Source organism: Aspergillus bombycis (assembly GCF_001792695.1).
Source record: "Aspergillus bombycis strain NRRL26010 chromosome Unknown contig00001, whole genome shotgun sequence".
NCBI lineage: Eukaryota > Fungi > Ascomycota > Eurotiomycetes > Eurotiales > Aspergillaceae > Aspergillus > Aspergillus bombycis.
Genome location: NW_019170003.1, coordinates 1 through 20458, shown reverse-complemented (window position 1 = coordinate 20458; position 20458 = coordinate 1). Strand labels below are relative to the sequence as shown.

General features: G+C 50.2%; 8 protein-coding genes across 8 annotated transcripts; 2 read left to right on the top strand and 6 right to left on the bottom strand.

Annotated features, from left to right (window-relative positions):
• Positions 1 to 393: 393 nt before the first annotated feature.
• On the bottom strand, positions 394 to 2318 carry ABOM_000008 (monooxygenase; the record flags this gene model as incomplete). Its single annotated transcript, XM_022527138.1, has 2 exons — positions 394 to 2183; positions 2279 to 2318. 2 exons carry the CDS (start codon positions 2316 to 2318, stop codon positions 394 to 396), a joined length of 1830 nt encoding a protein of 609 aa, XP_022394963.1.
• A 1070-nt stretch (positions 2319 to 3388) lies between these two features.
• On the bottom strand, positions 3389 to 5092 carry ABOM_000007 (sugar transporter; the record flags this gene model as incomplete). The annotated part of the gene is made up of 3 exons (XM_022527137.1): positions 3389 to 4050; positions 4110 to 4829; positions 4897 to 5092. 3 exons carry the CDS (start codon positions 5090 to 5092, stop codon positions 3389 to 3391), a joined length of 1578 nt encoding a protein of 525 aa, XP_022394964.1.
• Positions 5093 to 5804: 712 nt separating this feature from the next.
• ABOM_000006 (glycoside hydrolase family 13 protein) lies at positions 5805 to 7761 on the top strand (the record flags this gene model as incomplete). Its single annotated transcript, XM_022527136.1, has 3 exons — positions 5805 to 6158; positions 6236 to 6365; positions 6428 to 7761. The coding sequence occupies 3 exons, from the start codon at positions 5805 to 5807 to the stop codon at positions 7759 to 7761; spliced, it is 1818 nt and encodes a 605-aa protein (XP_022394965.1).
• Positions 7762 to 8285: 524 nt separating this feature from the next.
• On the bottom strand, positions 8286 to 9323 carry ABOM_000005 (fungal specific transcription factor domain-containing protein; the record flags this gene model as incomplete). The annotated part of the gene is made up of 1 exon (XM_022527135.1): positions 8286 to 9323. The coding sequence occupies one exon, from the start codon at positions 9321 to 9323 to the stop codon at positions 8286 to 8288; it is 1038 nt and encodes a 345-aa protein (XP_022394966.1).
• A 2522-nt stretch (positions 9324 to 11845) lies between these two features.
• ABOM_000004 (NAD(P)/FAD-dependent oxidoreductase) lies at positions 11846 to 13072 on the bottom strand (the record flags this gene model as incomplete). Its single annotated transcript, XM_022527134.1, has 1 exon — positions 11846 to 13072. One exon carries the CDS (start codon positions 13070 to 13072, stop codon positions 11846 to 11848), a length of 1227 nt encoding a protein of 408 aa, XP_022394967.1.
• A 1145-nt stretch (positions 13073 to 14217) lies between these two features.
• On the top strand, positions 14218 to 15503 carry ABOM_000003 (NAD-dependent epimerase/dehydratase family protein; the record flags this gene model as incomplete). Its single annotated transcript, XM_022527133.1, has 6 exons — positions 14218 to 14234; positions 14287 to 14492; positions 14573 to 14650; positions 14707 to 14906; positions 14970 to 15182; positions 15237 to 15503. 6 exons carry the CDS (start codon positions 14218 to 14220, stop codon positions 15501 to 15503), a joined length of 981 nt encoding a protein of 326 aa, XP_022394968.1.
• Positions 15504 to 15561: 58 nt separating this feature from the next.
• On the bottom strand, positions 15562 to 17583 carry ABOM_000002 (fungal specific transcription factor domain-containing protein; the record flags this gene model as incomplete). The annotated part of the gene is made up of 2 exons (XM_022527132.1): positions 15562 to 16584; positions 16639 to 17583. The coding sequence occupies 2 exons, from the start codon at positions 17581 to 17583 to the stop codon at positions 15562 to 15564; spliced, it is 1968 nt and encodes a 655-aa protein (XP_022394969.1).
• A 1021-nt stretch (positions 17584 to 18604) lies between these two features.
• Positions 18605 to 19570, bottom strand: ABOM_000001 (uncharacterized protein; the record flags this gene model as incomplete). The annotated part of the gene is made up of 1 exon (XM_022527131.1): positions 18605 to 19570. The coding sequence occupies one exon, from the start codon at positions 19568 to 19570 to the stop codon at positions 18605 to 18607; it is 966 nt and encodes a 321-aa protein (XP_022394970.1).
• Positions 19571 to 20458: the final 888 nt, after the last annotated feature.

Below are 20458 nucleotides of genomic sequence, written 5' to 3'. Positions count from 1 at the left end.
CCAGCATCACTAGTTGGAGACTAGCAGTGCACATGTGCTATTTCTGCTAGATTTCCTGTAACATTCCGACCACTGTCCATGGCATCATGGTTGCGTCGGATGAAATATATGACTGACAGGATTACATGATAGGTGAACATTATGCTCAATGCGGTCAGGCTGGCCCGTCGTAGAGCTAGTGATCTATCTCACGAAGGTCACGGCTTACATTGAATCAGGCCATCAACGGAGTGCAACATTATCAGTGTCATATATAATCTAGATTCACGCCGTCTGCCTAGTGGCCAAGGTCATTCAGATCCCCTTGAACTAACATCTATAAATGAAATCAATCAAAATATTTAGCATGAAAAGTAACGCAGAACCACCCCGTACAAAGTCTTCTCTGCACCCCTAAGTAGCCTTTATCTTCCGCCCCTCCTGGGATATAGATAGTCGCGCCTTCCACTCCTCCACCAACCCCGCATAATCCCTCGGCTGATGCGGCACAAACAAATCTTCCCACCACGACCCCTTTCTTGCAGTACTCAAGCCCAAATCCCCAAGCAAGATATCCAAATACGGCATGACCTCAAAGACAAAATCGGCAGTCCGCACCCCATGACCCGCTGGGGAGCGCAGCGCACAGAACTCTGTGTGCAGTGCTGTCTCGTTAACTACTAACGCCTTGTCTTGATGATGATGAAGCTCAGAGCCGTGGCTAAGGTAGACTAGCGCCCACAAGGCTTGCACCTCGGCAACAATGGATGTGTTGAACGTTGTTACGGTCCCTAGGAAGGCGATACTATGGTCGTCCCATAGTCCTGGGGGGACAATGAAGCGCGCGAGACGGAAGGGGTGCAGAATGGTTTCATTAGTTTGTATTTGACCCTCCGCATCCGTCGTGTGGTACGTCCTCTTCTCTGGACCAGTGTGGAGCATGGGTAGACGCGTGTATATGTCTTTGCGTGCCTGCCTAACGAGCTCCTGATCAATTGGGTCCGCAGCCCACGGGAAGCCCATCTCTTGTTCAGTTCCATCCGGTAAGAACCGAATGCCTGGAGATACTTTCCAGCCTGTGCACAGGATAAGTGCCCTCGTGTCCAGCCTGCCGCCGCCATTTGACAGAACGACCCTATAAGGCTCTAGTCGCTCAACATCGGCAATATGCACCTTCACCAGTCCCCGCCTGATCAATCCAAAGAAATCACCCGGGAAATTGATAATACTCACCGCGGTCCCCATCCAGATAGGATTAAACCAGGGTTTTAGCTTCGCTGTCTCCTCATGATCGCTGTATCGATTGACCCGAACCATATCCCACTCCAGGGAGGCCCAGAACAAACGCACAATAATACAGCCGAGCCACGTCCCATGTAAGAAGTTGCGTATCGGGTGGCTCACCCAGGCGCAGGGGCTGAACCAGCCCAAGGCACGCACGAGAGGGAGGCTTTCGAGGAGGAGGTTGAAGGGCGAGAAAATAGCGGCCGGGCTCACCCATGCGGGCCCAGTCCCAGAGTCTCTGATGACCCAGTTGACGCAGTGTCCCTTTGATGCGCAGGCGTAGACGGTGTCCCACGCGGATTTGCTTCCACCGAGTACTGTTATTGGTGTCTGGTCGTCACAGGTGCCTTCATGTTGGTCGCCTGTGTTGTTATTGCTGGGTTTAGCGAAGATGGTGTCTTGGTAAAGAGCGAATTCTTTTGCGTGGAACAATGGCGCGCCGAAAGATTGCTGGCCAGAGAATGTAGGAATACGCGGCTGCGAGGTAAGGCCCGTAGCAAGTATCAGTTTCCGCGTCCGTATAGTATTGCTCTTCGCGTGTCCTGGTTCTGTTGTTGTTGTGCATTTAATGACCCACTCTTTTCCCCCTCCATCATCTCCCTCGCAGTATTCCACGCTGTCAACCTTGCAATTCAACTTAATTTTGTCGCGGATCCCGAAGTGGGCAGCGTACGCTTTCAGATATTCATGCATCGCCCTGCCTGACATATGCTCACCAGGTTTCACCAAGCCGGGAATGTTGTCCCTCATGGGAAAGTCACCATATTCATATGATCCCAGTCGGTTATTCGTCCTGAGTTCCGCATATAAGCGTTCCTCTGCCCAGACACCCCCTACTGAGGCGGCGGAATCAAGAACCACCAGATTGACACTAGGATCGAGCTCGAGTGCTGCTTTGGCAGCCGCGAGACCATGCCAACCTGTCGCGATCAATTTTGGATCGTGGTTAGCTGCAGTGGCTCCTGGTGAACATATAGGGTAAAGGAGTCTGAGGATATAAGAGGGGCGAATTTACCAGCACCAATTATTGCCAGATTAGTTATTTGCGTTTCCATCATCATTACAGGACCTAATCGCTTGGCTTTCGCTCCACTTGAACAGTCTTTAAATTGGCATTTGTTGGAGTGAGTCCTTTGGTAGGTGCATAGGTAGGTAGGCGCTGGTTGGTTATTACAGCACAGAGGCAGGGTGTCAGCCCTTTCCACCGTCCTTATATAAGTAGTACTCTGCTTAAGGCGCCCAGTCACCAGCCATCACAGTCAGGTCTCACCCGTGCCAATGTCTGGCCTAACAGTAACAGCGGCATCGAATACGATGCTAGATAAAGAAACCAACCAACCAGGGAGCCAGACGTGTCCGCGACCCTTGCGCCCACTGTCCTATCAGCAGAATACGGACCGGACGCCGAGCCGGTTAGTGTGGGCTCGGTCCTTTGGCCTAATTTTGAATCCTTCCATGGCCACGGACCTTCCTTGACGGCAACCACCGAGTATACTAACGCTGAGGCGGGCTGAGAGCCAGGCTGATCGTTGCCGCTGTTCAATGATCTCTGACACTTCTAGTGGTCTTTGTATCTCGGCCACTAATCCTGATTGGCCTCACGACGGCTATTGCTCTCTCTCATTCCAGTGATAGAATGATAGGTGTAAAGGGAAAGTGTTGGCGTAATATTATTCACAACCCCTGGAATTTCAGACCCCAGCCTATGAATCACTGCCTCGCTTATAATTCTCGACCCTGTAACAATCTCTGAAATTCCTCCATCTTCTTAGTATATATCTGTCTGTGCCCACTTCTCAGCTTGCCACGGGCCTCAGTGGACAAACGATTCAGCGACCTTCGGAGATATTTTCCGGTCCGCAGCCGATCCCTCGTCGGCCCCACTGGTACATATCTTCCGATCTGTTCTGTTCGTAGCTGCACTATTCGGGGACGTTTTCAATCAACATTATACTATACTGTACTATATGTATACTGAATGCCTTCTTTAACCAAAAATGATTAATTCATGTGAAGCCGCTCAAGCGGGAGATTGTTCTACCGAGACGCAACATGCATCAATTCCTGCAGGGGTACCACCTCCAGGAGAGATAATCGTCAATCATACGCTACCGCGCATCACCTTTTATGGAGCGTGTTCCAACTCCTCCCTCAGAGGAGCTTTAACATCCCCCCCTAACGCAATGACAGCAGCCAGATCCCGCTGGATCTCCGTCTCTGCCCCCGGGCCGTCGAAGATGACGGCAATCTCTTCAAGCGTGTGGCCCTTGGTCTCAGGAAACACAAAGTACACAATCCCCACGAAACTGACCAGCAGACCAAGGTACACCAAATAGAACTTCCACTGGATCGCACCGAGAGCAATGGGGTTCACGAACTGGTTGAAGAAGCCCGCGGCAAACTGCGCCGTTAGGCTTAGCGACAAGCCCTTGGTGCGCAGGTAGAACGGCATGATCTCGACCGGGTACGCAATGGAGAGTGGGGTATAGGCGATATCATAGGCGCCGTAGAACAGATAGAGGAATGCGACGACCGCGCTGCCAGCCGCCTGGATGGCCGATTTATCGAACACGGCGGACAGGGCAGTCGCCAGGGAAAAGAAGAGCAGCATCAGCACCGTCGAGAGCATCCAGAGCGGGCGTCGGCCGTATTTCTCGGCGGCAACGGCACCTCCGGCGGCACAGACTGCGTTCCACGCCTGAAGGCCCAGGTTAATGGCGGATTGCTGCGTGGGATTGGTGATGCCAACGGATCGCAGAATTGGTGCGAGATAATAAGAGATGACACCTGAACACGAGGCAAATCAGCAAGACGGACACGACCCATGTGAAGAGCGCTGTACGTACCATTACCTGCCCACTGGATCATCACCCCGACCAGGAGACAAATTGCTAGGCGATGCCGAGCTCCTTTGGTCGCGATGAATGCCGACCAGCCACTTTTATGGGCGGCTGAGTTCTCTAGATCGATTGCGCCACAGATTTCAGAGAATTCGAACTGAACCAAGGGATCGGACGTGTCCCCATTCCCATGGTAGCGGGCGAGAATTTGCAAGGCCTCGTCGCGCCGGTCCTTCGACACGAGCCACCGCGGGCTTTCCGGAACGATAATCAGTCCGAGCAACTGTACCGCCGGGAAGAAACACTGGACAAGGCAAGGAACCCGCCAGGACCAGGTGCTATCCTCAACATAGAGCGTCCCCAAGCACACCGCAGCAGCCAGAATCGCGCCCCAGTACCAAGTAGCCTGAAAGATGGCCGTCACCACGCCCCGATGCCGTGGGTGAGCTATCTCAGTCGTCAACGGCGGAGCAGCTGTCTGTGCAAAACCCAGGCCAACCCCCATCGCGATTCTCGTTCCAAAGAAAGCCCAGCGACCGATGGTGGCCGCCTGGATCACACTCGCGACAATCATGATGGCCGATCCAAGTGCGACGGACATTTTGCGGCCGAAGTAATCCGCGAAGTACGAAGCCGGTATAAAGGTGATCGTGCCTCCTAGGGAAATCCCTGAAATGATCAGGCCCTCTATGTTCGAGCTTATATTCTCGCCGACATTCTTTGCAACTGTGGGCCGTTCAGATCAGCGCTGTATACGCTAGCGGTAGAGGACAATGTGATCACGAGAACTCACACATAGGGAGGGTCAGGAGCCCATTCATCAAAGCAGCGTCATACCCATTTGCTGCAGCGGAGGCAAACATAAGTATGAGGCCGAAATTCAGGCGCCGAAGGCCCCTGTCCTTGAGCCAGTTGGCGTTTGTGTTGTTTGGCAGCGCCCGGTACACATCCATGCCGGACGCAGAAACAACTCCACCGCCAGCGACCATGATGCCAGTAACAAAGGGTGCTGTTAAGGATGTTGCTGAACTTCAGGTGGACGGGATAGGTGGTCTAAGTGATGTACTTCAATCAGTGTGGAGAGAACGATTGCATTCTGCAACAGAACAAAGATTCAGAGCACAGTAGAGGAAATCGTTCGATCTTATAGACATCATTGAATACGAAGAGCCGGTGATAGTTTCTGCACTTGCGATCCCCGCCCTCCTGTTCCCCAGATCACGTTTTTTTCCCTTGCGTGGAGAATGCCTGGTAGGGGAAAAGCAGCATGTATGGAGTCTGGGGTCTGGACCCGAAAGAAACACGATCAGTGGTGTGAAGACGCTAACCCTCGTTGGGTCAAGCGCGCTCTCCAGACAAAGTTTAGCCATGGGCACCAATGAGAAGCCGCACGGCGGCGAGATTCCCGGCGGAATTCTTTGGCCAGATTTTCGGGGAGATTCCCGGGGAGATTTTCGGGACGGGCGCTGGCCGGAGTCGGAGACACGAGGCTCGGCTACAAGACAGACCCCAACTTCATTCACTGAGTAGGCTGGACAACTCGCCCCAGGGGTCAACATTAGAGCAACGGTGTTACGTCACTTCACCATGTGTTTTTCACCGGGTGAACATAAATATCCCAACTATCGCCTCTCAGCCAGTGGATAACTGGTCCCTCCCTGCCCCCAGTCTTTCTCATCATCCAACCATCGTCACTCACAAATGGCTACCCAGCGTAAGACTCAGTTGTCACCTGTGAAGAGGGCCTGGTGGAAAGAGGCCTCTGTCTATCAGATCTATCCGGCTTCGTTCAAGGACTCCAACGGGGATGGAATCGGCGATATCCCAGGGATCATCTCGGAGCTCGACTACCTGAAGGCCCTTGGGGTCGATCTCGTTTGGCTCTCTCCGATCCTTCAATCCCCGCAGGTAGACATGGGCTACGATGTGTCTGATTATTATCAAATCCATGCCCCGTACGGTACGGTCAAGGATGTGGATGCGCTCATTCAGGGTTTAAACCAACGGGGGATGAGATATGTCATGGACCTTGTGGTCAATCATACTTCCGACCAGGTGAGTGAGAAGCGATCGACTGGGAAATTTTACACACCGCAACTACTGTCATCAGACGTAATTAATGATGGAAACAGCACGAGTGGTTTAAACGCTCGAGATCGTCCCGAGACAATGAATACCGAGACTGGTACATATGGAAAAAGCCCAAGTACGGTGTAGATGGTGTCCGTCAGCCGCCGAATAACTGGAAAGCCTATTTTGGAGGTACAGTCCTGGTTTCCACGTCCACAAAGTTGCCCCAGCCTGTCACTAATACCCAGAAAAAGGCTCTGCGTGGCAGTACGATGAAACAACCGATGAATATTATCTGCACCTGTTCGCGCCGGAGCAGCCAGACCTCAACTGGGAAAACCCCAAAGTCCGGTCCGCGGTGCACCAGATCATGAGATATTGGCTGGACAAAGGCGTCAGCGGATTCCGCATGGATGTCATCAACATGGTCAGCAAGGACCAAGGTTTCCCTGATGCACCCATCACCGATGCCAACAGCCAATGGCAGCATGGGGCGATGTACTACTGCTGCGGACCACGTCTCCACGAATACCTACAAGAACTGGGACGGATCCTGAAGGATTATGATGCCTTTTCCGTCGGTGAGATGCCGAATGTGTATGATCCGGCGGAAATTGGGAAGGCCGTGGGTTTTGACCGCGGCGAATTAGCCATGGCGTTCCAATTCGAGATCATGGACATCGACCATGGCCCGGGAGGCAAATTCTCTCCGCACCAATATCGCATGTCGGACTTGAAGCATATCGTGTCCAAATGGCAGGACTTCATGTACCAGAATGCGGGCTGGAACGCTCTCTATCTCGAAAACCACGACCAAGGAAGGACCATATCACGGTTTACCTCGGCGGGTCCGGAATACCGCGCGACGGCAGGGAAAATGCTAGCAACCTTCCTGGGTCTTCAAGGAGGGACTCCGTTTGTGTACCAGGGCCAGGAATTAGGCCTAATAAATGTGCCAGCGACCTGGGGCATTGAGAAGTTCAGGGATATCGAGACTTTAAATCATTGGGACGAGATGATGGCTGCATACCCCCACGACACAGAGCTCCACCAGGTGACACTACAACAGTTCCGCGTGAAGTCTCGCGATAATGGACGCACCCCGATGCAATGGACCAGTGGCAAATTTGCAGGATTTACCACTGCGCCCAACGGCCCATGGATTGATGTGCATGACGACTACGAAGACTGGAATGCCGCGGCCCAGTTGGGCAAGCCAAACAGTGTTTTCCAACACTGGGCAAAGGTCCTCAGCCTACGCAAAACACATAAGGACCTCTTCGTATATGGCTCGTACAAATTGGTGGATGAAGCGAACGATGATCTATTCGCCTATCTGCGAATGTATGGAGGCCAGTCAGCTTTGGTGTTGGCCAACTTCACAGACAAAGAAGTGAAATGGGTTGTTCCGGCCGAAACGACCTCAATTCTTGAACATGGTGTTGTGCTGCTTGGAAATTATCAACGTCACCACCCAGTGCTACCTGATGGCACCATCGCTGTAGAGCCATTTGAATCGTTTGTGATTCTTCTGGATAGTTCAAATGCGAGGATCGGACTTGGGGGGGGAAGCTCTGAATCAGTTTGACATCGACAAATGTGATCACATGCACCAATGTTACCATGAAGGATTCGAGTGGGCCAAAGTTCACTATGCATCCAATCTTTCTTCATCGAGTGGTTCGATGACTGGGGAATCCCCACGTTCAGCCGGAGAAAGCGCAGGAATGTGGCGGTATGGAAGACCTAGTACATGCAATTTTCTCTGCAGTACCTCTAGGCCATATGGTCTGTGACTCAGAGAGGACAGTAAATAGCATAAATGGTGGAGAATATCGTGTATTCCCACTGAATTGTGGTGCAAGAGGGTGGGAACACAGTGAATCACATCCAGTAGGGTACTTGTGATCTCGAAGAGTTTGATGGCCTGGATCCAGTAAGCTTAGGGTATGCCATTGTGATATATATAGTCACCCACCATCCCGGGACCGTGTGCCACAAATGTCTCCTGGGGCACGTTGGAGATGAACACGATCGCGTCTCTTGCCACATGGACCGGGTAGGTCAATCTCATACTCTCATCAGCCGAAACGCTCGAGAGGAAAATATTCTTTAAAGACAGCTGCCAAAGTAGTATGCGTAGCCACTGTTGGGTAATAGCAATATCTGTTCTCTGTAATGCATGGTATGCCGTAGGCACTGGAGGCGCTGGCGGAGTTGACTCTGTAGCCGACAGAGCGTCTCCTTACTGCACATGATAGTACTGGAGCCACCGCGATCGAGAAGCACACCTTCCACCGCAATAAATAGACCCACCAAACGGTCAAAGGCTTCAACAAGGGGGAGTTCGTCCGAACAATCGCGCGTTGGTGGCCGTATGGAGTCTCGTAGACAGGTATTAATTCCATGCTGAATTGCGTGACCCCTTTCGGTCACATAGAGGAGCCAGAACGCCCTTCGCCTATACCGCTCATCTTCCGGGGCTACATCTTGATAGGTATCTTCCTTATCCAATCCCTGAAGCTGACACGATGTCACAGACTCTCGGAGCAAGAGCGAAGCGGTCGGGATCTTTTTCTTCGCACCGTAGTAAAAGTGAAGGAACAGCGGCACCAGTACTGCCTCAAAAGTGCCACTTTCCCGGTAATCATACATCGTGCGGCAATGATCTGATTCTTTCGCAAAGTCATCCGCCATAGCACACTTTCCCTCCGCACTTCCTTGCGGCGCATGATTGTCCGAGTGACACTGCAACTGAGCGCAGGTCGCTGCGCATACCGCAAAGGCTAAAGCGCGTAATTCAAGATTGTTCACGTCCAGTATGAGGGAATTGCGAAGGCGGGCAGTGTCAACCACAGGCCAGACGGGATACATCCTCTGCTCGTAGGTTTGCAAGTGAGCCAAGACACCTGCCAGGGGCAGGTGCGATGGCCATCCATCAGTCAGTAGCGGCATCTGTTCGGTAATGGCGACATCATAAGCTAGTGTCACCCTGGATGAGTCGGTCACCTCTGCCAATCCTGCTCTTACATTGGCGGGTGATGCGATTTCTGTTGCACAACGGCCAGCTCGCTCTCGCAGGCTCTGCAGGCGCTTATTGATCTGTGTGTAGGTCTCAGCGCGTGGGCCTTTCGGTCCGGGTTTTGCCATTGGTTTCAGGTAGGAGCATTCAAATCCCGAGCGGACACAGGGTTGACAAGGCTGTCGGCCGCTGCACCGGGTTTTACGCAGAGAGCATCCATCGCAAGCCCGTCGCCTCACCATGACGGGGTTACTGGCCGGAAATAGTTTCGTTCCTACAATGGAAAGACAAGGTATTACCTAGGACATTATAGTGGGCGCATGGAGTGTCCGGGTACTTGGGCATGTTCGCCGTCGAAACGTTGTCGACAGCCGGAGAAGATCTGCCCCCATGTGAGACTGGGCGAGTGGACGAATTCTTGGTCATGTGACCTTCGAGTTCCGCCAAACAACCTCTCAGATACCATGATTACAAAGAGGAGTAACGTGATTGTTTATCCCAATCCTAAATCTGGTGGTTAAATATGCCGAGCTATGTAGTATTATGACATGAGGATGCTACTAGTAGTATCAGCGACCCTAAGATAGCAAGAGATTTAGAAATTCAGATTTGAAAAGTACTGTTGTATATCTTGTGGGGATACTATGTGGGCCTATGGTATAACTTAAATGCCGGTTGATATGTCAATCTATAGTTAACTGCGATTAAAAGATTAATTAATTTTGATTTAATTATATCAAGATCGATCAAGAAATTTTATATCTTAATCTAATTAAGATCAATTAGATTAGATTATAGTGGTTAGATTATGCCACTCCAGTAGTACTGAGTCTAACCGCCACGATCCCAACAGATATATAGAATTCGGGAGGGGTAGAATACTCGGTTATATAGAATAATTAGTTTCTGAATACGGTATATCCCGTACTCTTATATATAAGCATATTCTGCTATATTGATATATCCTATAAATCTATCAAAGATCCTTCCCAATCTTCCCGGAAGAGTATATTAATTATCCTTCACAGCATAAATAGCTCCTAATCTAGCTCTATTGAAACTAGAGTTTATACAAGATACCGCCGATCTCGAAATTCCTCTGATCTTCAGATATATAACTATTATTTCCCAGCCCTGCTGTCAAGAGCTTAGTATGCGCTGATTATTCGAGTAACTTCGATATAATATAATCTATATTGGTTGGTAATCCTCTTTCCGGTTAGAAATCCACACTATTTATTGTCTGTCTCATCGAATGCCGGCTCTGCTCTATAAAGTCGAATCTTAGTATATTCGCAGCTGAGCGCTATATCCAAAAGAATACCGCCTCTTTAGTATAGCCAAATAATAGTATCTAATTCTACAACTTATAACTGAAGCTCCAAGTCTATACTACTCTGGCCAAGAATAATACCTCGATAATGATAGGGTAGGATCAACCGAACACCTTTCCTTTCTACTATTAAGCAGCAACAGCCTCGCGGTCAAAGCGACCACCACATGTGAGACTGGCATCACAGTATTGAACTGCTTGTTTCAGATATGACAATATACGCAGGCATATAACTCTCGTGAGCAGCCAATGTATGTACTTGGGCATGCATACCTACATGTTTCAATTAGACATGAAGTGGGCTAGAGGGCGAGAATCAAGGCCGATATAGTGAAATAGGAGATAATGTCTCACCTGCTAAAACTGGAGTATCTCTTCTCAAACCACTGTTCTCTAGCCAGCCCGGTTCCTTCTTGAGCCTCTCGATAGCGTGAAAGCACCGTAGGCTTTAAAGTCGCCGACCCGCTGCAGATTCTCGCCTTTAAACTAAATTCTAATCACCGGCTTTGCCCTTTTTCCGCTCTGTAGATACTAGGTGGTTCAGAAAGGTACTTGTCACGACAGGAGTACAATGAATGTGAGATTTGATGAGCTTGTGGGCCTCAATGACCGACTGCTGCGTCAGGGAGGGCCAGTTGCTAGGTCTGCCATGTTCTCACTGAATAATAGACCTTTGCTGTCAGGTCAGTTTTGTAGATATTTGTCAACACTTTTTGTAGGAAAAGCGGCGGAGAGCAGTGCCAAGGCTTTTGCATGACGCAACCCCTTTTTGACGAGGCGTTCGGCGTCAGGAAACATTGCTGAATCCGATCAGCAGATCACTGCCTAGTATAAAAGGTCGACTCTCGATAAGGCATGCATTGCCGAAGTTAAGGGAGGATGGTTCTCGGACCCAAACAGCTTGAAACTACGCTATGTTAACTACTAGGGCCTTGCTGTTTCGGTTGTTAGACCGCTCTCAGTGGTCGACATGGAAAGGCCTTCTGATTTCTGTAATGTCTCATCATCTTATTGGGCGAGACATGGAAGATACTCAGGCTCAGAATCGCCTGTTGCTTCTTTCAGCCATAACTTGGACACCCACACATGACTGAGCATCCAGATGACAACGAACCACTTCCACTGGGGCCCTTGGGAACGAACTCACTCTCATTTCTGCAAGCGTCACAACCAAGGTATCTTACACTTTCATGTTATGGAGACTCTACGGGCATTGGATGTAAGTCTAGACCGAAAGGCTTGGATGCAGGCGACCGCCGAAAATTGTCAGGCTGAGGTAGGTACATATAGACAAATAGTAAGTAGTAGGCTACTGCTCTATATAACCGCTCGCTCCATCAGAGGCCGATTCTCAATAATCCGCTTATACGAAAGCACACTGAGGTCAAGGGTCTGGAAGCGCCCGTAAACAATTAACTCAGCAACACCCCGTCCACACGCCGGAGCTTGTTGGCTACCATGGCCAGAAAAGCCCACACAGAAAAGGAAATTGCTGACCTTGCTGTGTGGCCCAACAATAGCATTATGGTCGAACGTATTAAACTCATAATGACCCATCCAAGAATCCGTCACGCGTGCGCTGGCAAATTGAGGTACCCTGCGCGTAATAACCGGAAGTATCTTCTCCTCCCATACATTCTCTGCAAAGCTGAAATCGTCTACATCCACCGCAGTGTCTGACTTGATGGGGGGGCAACCAACGAGGTAGTCTTTTTCGCCGTAGGAACGGAGATGGACACCTGACGGATCGATGGTTAGAGGGAGATCCTGGGTCAGGCTCTCATCAACAGAGAAGATGTAGGTGTAGCGTCGTCTAGCCTCAATTGGCAAACCGGCAATGCCTGCCATTTCAGAGACCGTAGCAGCGCGAGTTCCTGCAGCATTCACCAAGGTGCCGACGACGATCTGCTCCCCGGTGCGTAGTTTGATGCTTCGCACCCTATCACCCGTTTCCTCTAATTCTGCACCGATGACTTCATTCGCAATGTACTCCACGCCGTTTGCCTGGGCAGTGCTACGCAGCCACTGCACCATACCCCAGGCATTAAATGCGCCTTCATCGACAACATTCAGACTCGCGCTGTCCAGGTCGTCGGTGTACAAGAATGGGTACTTTTGCTGGACATCGGCCCTTGAAATAATTCGAGTGCCGGCTCCCAAGCTAGCCTGCAGCTCCTGGTCCTTCTTCAGCACTCCCGTAAACTTGGATGAATCGGATAAATAGAGGTATCCAAAGTTGCGAATTGAAGGGGTAAAGGGTACGTCGCGGGGGTCTGGGGGAAACTCGGTGCCAAAGCGCTTAACGAAATCGGCTGCATATTGCGCAATCTGGACATTGATGGCGGTTGCGAATTGCTGGCGCATGCAGTTGTTGCTGGCTTTGGTAGCGGAATACTCTAGGGAAGGGTCTCGTTCGACAACGAGCACTGAGCCCTTGAAGTCTGGATTTGCCGCTAGATGCCATGCAATAGAGGAGCCACTGGTGGCACCGCCGACGATAACTACGTCGTAATGCTGGCGGGTAGGAACTTTGCTGGTAAACATTGTGGCTGAGCGCAAATGCAAATGGTCGATGAATATTCAATATTTGGTATGGGATGCTCTAGTTGTTCAAGGGTTTATATACAGGCTTCACCGTCACTGCTATCGTGATAAGATACCTAACAGTATTCACTCTGGATCCTTGGTGGCCAAAAACATATCTCTCTACTTTCCTCATGTCGTTATAAGTTGCCATATCCGCCTTTCGGTTAGATATTTGCAAGTCTCAATTCTCTTTACAGAGGCTCCACCAAGCAGTAAACATACACGCAGTAAACATTAGCTTTAGTAGCTGGACGTTTACGATACCTGTTGCAGTAAATGCTATGGCCATTGAGCGGGTCCAAATTACTGTCGAATTAGTACGGTAATCTGGTGGAATCGCGATAGCCTTACCGGATAGATTTCCCTATTCGACCATTGACTTCCTCTCATACGTAAGCATAAACCAAAGACTCCCAGACAGGACTTTGGGTATGTGACAAAACTGTGCGAGCCTCTATATCTCACTATAGTAGCTTCGAGACATCTTGGCGTTGTGAGCCGCCCACTACACCGTCGATGTATGCTAGGCCACAAGTAGATAGTTAGTCGTGTTTGTAATACATTATACCTATTTGATTTTTGGATTAAGCTCAGCTAGAAAACTTCATCCGAATATGTCGGACAGACTCATCGACACGCTGTTACGGACATATTGTACGACTTTCGAGGACAGCTGGACCTCGCCAAATCGCGGGTTGGGTGTGGCCCCTCAACCCAAACCCCGCCAAGAGATATAAACAAGAGTATTAGATACCATTTATTGCACACATACACGAAGGATTTTAGCATTTCAACTGTATTCCCGTAGATTTTGGGATTTCGGGTCCGGTGTACTTCCGGGTAACCAACAAAGCAATGCGGCGTGGTCGAAGGACAGCAAGACTTCGCACGTCATTGCTTATGTCAGACCTTCCCACCTTCCCTTCATCGCGATAAGCTGCCGGCTTGCTAAGCCACATGTGGTGGATCTCGCACCCATTAGGCAGGGTTTCCCGAAGTGGTACTTTACTGCACGCCACCAATATATTTGCGGATAATTCATACTCCTCCCTTGTATTGCGACCTCACTCCCATTCCCTGCGCACCTCACCAGCCTACACAACATGTCCCGCATATTGATGTATATCCACCACACACCACAATTTGGTGACCCGTCACGAACCCATCTCCAGAACAGGGGCAACAGGCTACATTGGCGGCGACGTCCTGTGTGCCCTTACACAGGCATTTCGCTCGTGCAAGCTCACGGCCCTCGTGCGCAGCAAGGAGAAGGAATCCCTTATCACGAGCAGATTTCCATCTGTGACTCCGGTCATTGGAAACCTTGATTCCGCGGCGCAAATTGCGAGCGAGGCTTCGGAGGCTGATGTGGTGCTTCGTACGTATAAGCACAAAGAATCTATCCATTCTCGTGAGTGCTAGATATATGTTATCTAACCAACAACTGCTGCCCGAAAGATCTAGCAAGCTCGAACCATCTCCCCAGTGCTACTGCCATTGCGCAGGGCTTGACAAAGACGACGCGCCAAAGTCCAGGTATCCATAGACCTACTTATTTCCCCTGAAGTACCTTATGAACGCCACCCTAAAAGCTTTTCATCGCAGTTTGGATCCAAATCTCGGGCGCAAGCTCCTCTCGGGCGCGGAAGTCGCAACAAGTTCCTATGGGCAAGCACGGGCCCAAAACCACGACGACCTGCAGGGCATCAGCGAAATCCGAAACATCATCTCTTCATCACCCAAGCGCGCCGTCGACCAGATGCTCCTAAACTTCTCCTCCGAACAGCCGAATGTCTGAACAGCGATTATTTATGGGCCATTGATCTATGGCCTGGGCCGCGGTCCAGTCAGTCAGCGCAGCATCCAGCTACCGGATCTGGCGAAGGCGACCCTTCAGCTTGGCCATGGATTTCAGGTCGGGAAGGGTCTGAGCTGTTGGAGTAATATTCACATTGCGGATTTGTCAAACTTGATTGTGAGGTTGGTTCAGGAAGCGGAGGTCCGTCAAGGCGGGAATCCTTTGTTGTGGAATGAGAACGGCATTTACTTTGCGGAAAACGGAAAGATGGTTCGTGTTTTAGTTCCCCTTCTTGTTGTCACGTTGGCTGATATCTTATTGCAGCCGTTCGGGGAGATTTCAAGGAGAGTAGCCGCGTTTGCTTTCCAAAACGGCTTCACGAAGAGCACATATGTTCAGGAAATCAACGCGGAGATTGCAGATAAATTGACCGCACACGGAGCCGTGCTCTGGGGGTCTAACGCCCAGTATACGGCATCTCGGGCGCGAGAGTTGCTAAGCTGGAAGCCGGCTGGTCCCAGCATGGAAGAGGAGATCCCCAGAGCTGTTATGGACGAAGCGTTGCGGCTCAAATCTCATCCTAAGATCTAGAGCTTCCATCGATCGTAATATGTTCTCAGATGATTGGTCTACCATTCAAGTGAAAGCGTCACGTCGCAATAATTGGACATCGTTCATGCTTCATAACATCAAACCAACTCAACGTGTAGTCCTTGGTCTCTAACCGTTTCTTCCAGACGCACTGCGCAGTCCCTGCAGCTGCAGAAAACGGGCCCAATGAGGTCCGATGGCCGGTCATGATAAGCCAATCTAGCAGGCCGCTCTGCAATTCGGGGTCTAATGCCTCGCAGGCTGCAACGAAGCCAGGCCAGAGGATTGCTGTATCGGGCGTATCGGGCGGCGCAGTCTCACTATCTTCGATGCGGGTTTTGTCGTAGCGTTTCAGAAACTCCAGACAGTTGCGGACAGTATCTTGCAGGATTACAGCGCTGATGTTGGGGACGCGACGATAGTAGAACAAGATAATGGCTTGATGCATGGCTTGAATCATGAAATGGTTTGCTGTCAGGTTCTGGCTAATGGCAGTATCCTGACCGTTCTTCATCGCTGTTAGATTGCTTGGCTTCAATTCAGGAGGCTGCTTCCATGAGAGAATGTACTCCTCGAGCATGCTCGCGCGCCGCTTTAACTCTCTTGTGGTACGCGCGTCCACGGTCGGGCCGCCGCGATGAAGTAGCTCTTGCTCGTTAGCTAGGCGAATAACCTGTGATAGAAGGTTCATGAGAGACTCTGGTATTCCGTAGATGTCCGGGAAGAGCGTGTCATTCCACTCCCCCATTACCTCTAGATGAATGTCATTGTGGCCGATGATGTTGCCTTTGACTAGCGACATGTCGAGCTCAGCACCTAGGATGTCGTCGGCCACGCGGAAGCTCCGTAGAGAATTTGGTGATGGCTCGATTGAGAGTAAGCTGGCGCTGGGACGGTCGGGGCAAATGTCTAGTAAGGCACATCCACATGTGCTTTCGGCCATGATGCGCAGGAATGTATAGACGTGGTGCAAGGATCGGACCTTGAGGGATTTGTGTGGTTTAGGGAGGCCACGTATGCGAATAAGATATTCCGCGTCAATTAGGAAAGCTTGGGCACTAGTATTTTCGCCGTTGAAAACCTATGGTATGTGTTAGTTACATGAGATGCTATCAGCTGCCTGATAAGCACGTACCGAGAGCATGACCATGCTGAGAACAGCCATCAGTATCTCTTTGTACTTGGCCTGCTTAGATCCTACAGCCTCCTGGTTCAGGGCCAATTCGAGATGTTGCTTGGCAGTTTCTTTAAATCGCTTTGCTGATATATGCAGGTCACCAGCAGAATCATCGTGTGTATACTTATGGAGGCAGCTAGCAGCAAGAAGCGAATATAACAGCGACAGCCTAGTGTGGCTTGTGGTATGGTGAATGCTGAGGTCCGCGAATGCGCTCATTGCCCCTGGGAAATGGACTGTCTGCCAGGGACAATACCGGCAGTTCCTCAAAGGAAATAAGAGCGAAATCACATTCTCTTTAAAGTAACGCAGCAGATCGGCAGTCTCAGGAGGTATGGTCGGGCGCTCTGAAGAAACCTCAAAGGGTGGAAAGACTGGTGCCAGAGATGAAGAGGGGGACTGGTATGTAAACTCGTCAGAATGCGGGTCCATTAAAGGACGAAGGAGAGACTGCGCATCACTCGTCAAAGTATCAATATCCAGAAAGGGGTCCGGTATAATAAAATCGCATGAGCCACCGGGCACATTATGCGGCCCATCAAATATGGCAGTGTCACCTGTAATAGTGTGCCAGAAGACATCCCATTCCAACTGGTTGCGATCAGATTGGTCGGACTGCGGCTCGGCTTGGTTATTATCTGCAAACCCGTTGGTCGACAATACCAGAATACCGAAAGGGCCTCGAAATAAATCGCCTTCCAAGGGTACGCCGCTTTCGTATTCAGTTTCCAGCCGAGCCAAAGTAGCACTTGCGGACTGCTTTCCAAGACTTTCTGTCATCAGTTGTGTCATCCTCAGTTGGTTGGCCTCTGAGACGCTAGTTAGCAAGCAAGCTTTTTCGTTGTATGGGCCTGAAAGGTGATCTACTGGAAAATAGGGGGCGGCGAAATACTCGGTTTCCATCATGACTCGCCCAGACTAGCTGACGCTCGTAGCCGAGACAGGCCAGGCCTTGTTGTTGGCAGTTCTCGCAAACAGGGCTCGCTTCGTCACACTTTACATGGCGATGTCGACAGGTTCCGCAGCCTGTAAGTGTGCGATTCCGTGAGAGCATGCTGCATAGTATTTTGCATTGACAATTATGCTACACCCAACGTCTTGGTTTCCCTCCAGTATCTGAGACATACGAACACCGAGTGCAGGTGAATATTCTGTACAGTGTTAAGGATACTGAGATTTATGAGGTCCTAAGTTAGGCGGAAACGATACCCAAATACTGAGCAGTGTGAAATGAGATCGATTCAACTGAGATCGGCTCGTCCAATTGTCTGACTGAGGCGATGGAGACGCTGCTAGATGTTCTGAGCGAAAGTTCCAGTCGTCGAAATGGAGGTCCTGTCGACCAAGGAGCAGGAATAACCTAAGGCCGAAGCCCCACCCTCTTTCACTAAAGTAACTTACAGCTCAACGCCACCTGTTTGTTACGAAGAAATGCCTCATTGCACCAAGGAACAGTCTCCGCCAGGCAATCCTTCGTAATCTATTTACAATGTGGTACAATATAAATGGTTACTGTAAGAGATAGAGCCAGGGCACCCCATTCCACAAAGCCAAAAGGTCATATAATTCGGGATCAACGATCCCGAATGCCCTGGGGGCACCTATATATTATACCGCCGTTACAATAATATAATAAAATAATTAATACTTATAGTAATAATATGAGAGTATTATATCATATAAAATATTATAATTAATAGAAAATTAATATATATTCTCTCTCATCTGTACAAGGAGGAATAGAAGCTGTTCAGTACTTAATATGATCTTCACAGTCCGATTCACAGTCGGTCTCACAACCATGCGCGTGACGGCGGAGACTCAGTAATGTCTGGGCATCGAGATAGTCCGACCAGCTACTGTACCAATCCAGAAACTCGGAGATCGAGTCAAATCGCGGCTTGCGCCCATACAGGACTTGACCCTAGTAGGAGTCGCCCTCAAACTCCATAAAGACAACCCGCCACCTCCAGTCCTGGATGTTGCGGGCATCCGGGGCGTCATCGTTCTCACCCTTGGTCTCGTCGTCCTCGTTATCATCCGGACGTTGACGGCAGTACAGATAGGCACTATACCACCGGGGGTAATGACCCACATAGCCCTCACCGGTGATAAGACCCGCCTTGACTTCCATATCGCAGTCCGGGGTTGCAATGATTGAAATCTTGTTAATCAGTCGCGATACCTGATCGTCCTCGAGATTCTCCCGTAGCCGCGTGCACTCTTGGCGGACGCGCTCATGGTACCGCTCGAGCTGCTCGTTCGAGTCAAGCCCCTCTGTCAGAAGCTCGTCCAGCCCGGACATAATATAAAGTCCTGCCTTGAAGGGGGCCACGCCGGAGCGGCGGAAGTCCGGATCCGCCACCTCGTGCGCGTACGTCAGGAACCGGCCCAGCTCGTCGCAGCGCGGGATCAACCCGGGGGGTTCCTCGCCCTCCGCCGCAGCCCACTCCTCTGCCTGCCGCTGGAACACCTCCTGCAGGGTGTCCAGGTAGATATGCCGCGCCTCATCCGTGCGCAGCCGCGTCGGATAGATCCCGTCAATGGCGAAGAGGGGAAGCGCATCCTCCGCTAGGGCGGGCACCTCTGCCAGACGCCGGGTCCGCCTGAATTGATTCGCTGTCCGCTCCGCAGCGGGATTATTGTAGCCGCCAGACTCGCCGTCAGAGTCCAGCGCCCCGAAATGGCGCCACTCTGCCATCCGTTGGATCTTCTCCTGCTCATTTGCCAGCCCGTGATCCTCGATCTCAGCAATGCGGTCATGGATAAACTGTCGGTTGGCGGCACCCATACGCGCGCGGAACCGGTCCACGGCCTGCCGCATCGTTGAGTCCGCGTCTGAGGCCGTGGCTATTGCAGGCGGTGGATTGGTGGTAGTCTGATCGGCCATTTGCTCGAAGCCAAGTCAAGTACTGTAAAAGGTAGATTGCAGGTTTTTTTCGCAGAGGTAAGAAGTGATTAGAGAAGAACGACACCGCGGGAGAAAAAAATTAGTACCCCTGGAAGGGAAGTGATCACGTGTTGATTATATAGAGAGAATCTATGGTATATTTCTACTGTAATACAATATCTATCATTATATATTATATAGAGTCAGATATCAGGATTATAGTGTTACAGACCCTTATCTAGTGTATCTTGTGCGGAAGCGGGCACAGAAGGCGGAAAAATGATAGGACAAGGAGAGACTATACAATAACCAACAAGATAGTTATAAACGGTATCCGATAACAATATTCGCGAAATAGTCGACAATATCACTATATAACTGTCTACTCCAAGACCTATCTCCAAGGGAGTATACTGGGAGTATACAACCTCGTATATTGTGATTGGATCTATCCTGTGATCTACTTCTAATTAGATCTAGGAATAGTGCAGTCCCGGTTCCAATGTTACGCCCGGGTATCTGTCCAAGGACTCTGCGGCCAGTTAGCTATCTTGGTTAGATCTGACTTACTCCGATGACTAGAATCTACTAGTGATCGATAATGATGAGTGATCTAGTATAGTCTGGGTAACAGTAGCGATAATATAACGAATAGAGTTGGCATCGGGTCGGGTTCGGGTTCAAGATCTAGGACCCGCCCCAAACCCGGCTCTGGATCGGGTTTTTACGTGATAACCCGCATCTGACCCGAATCTACTAGAATTTTTATTAATCTAATCTGTAAAAAATCCGAAAATCTACTACTAGATCTAGTTAAAAAATATTTTATATAATTATATATTATTTTATCTATATAGATCTAGACTAGAATTTTAAATTAAATTTAAA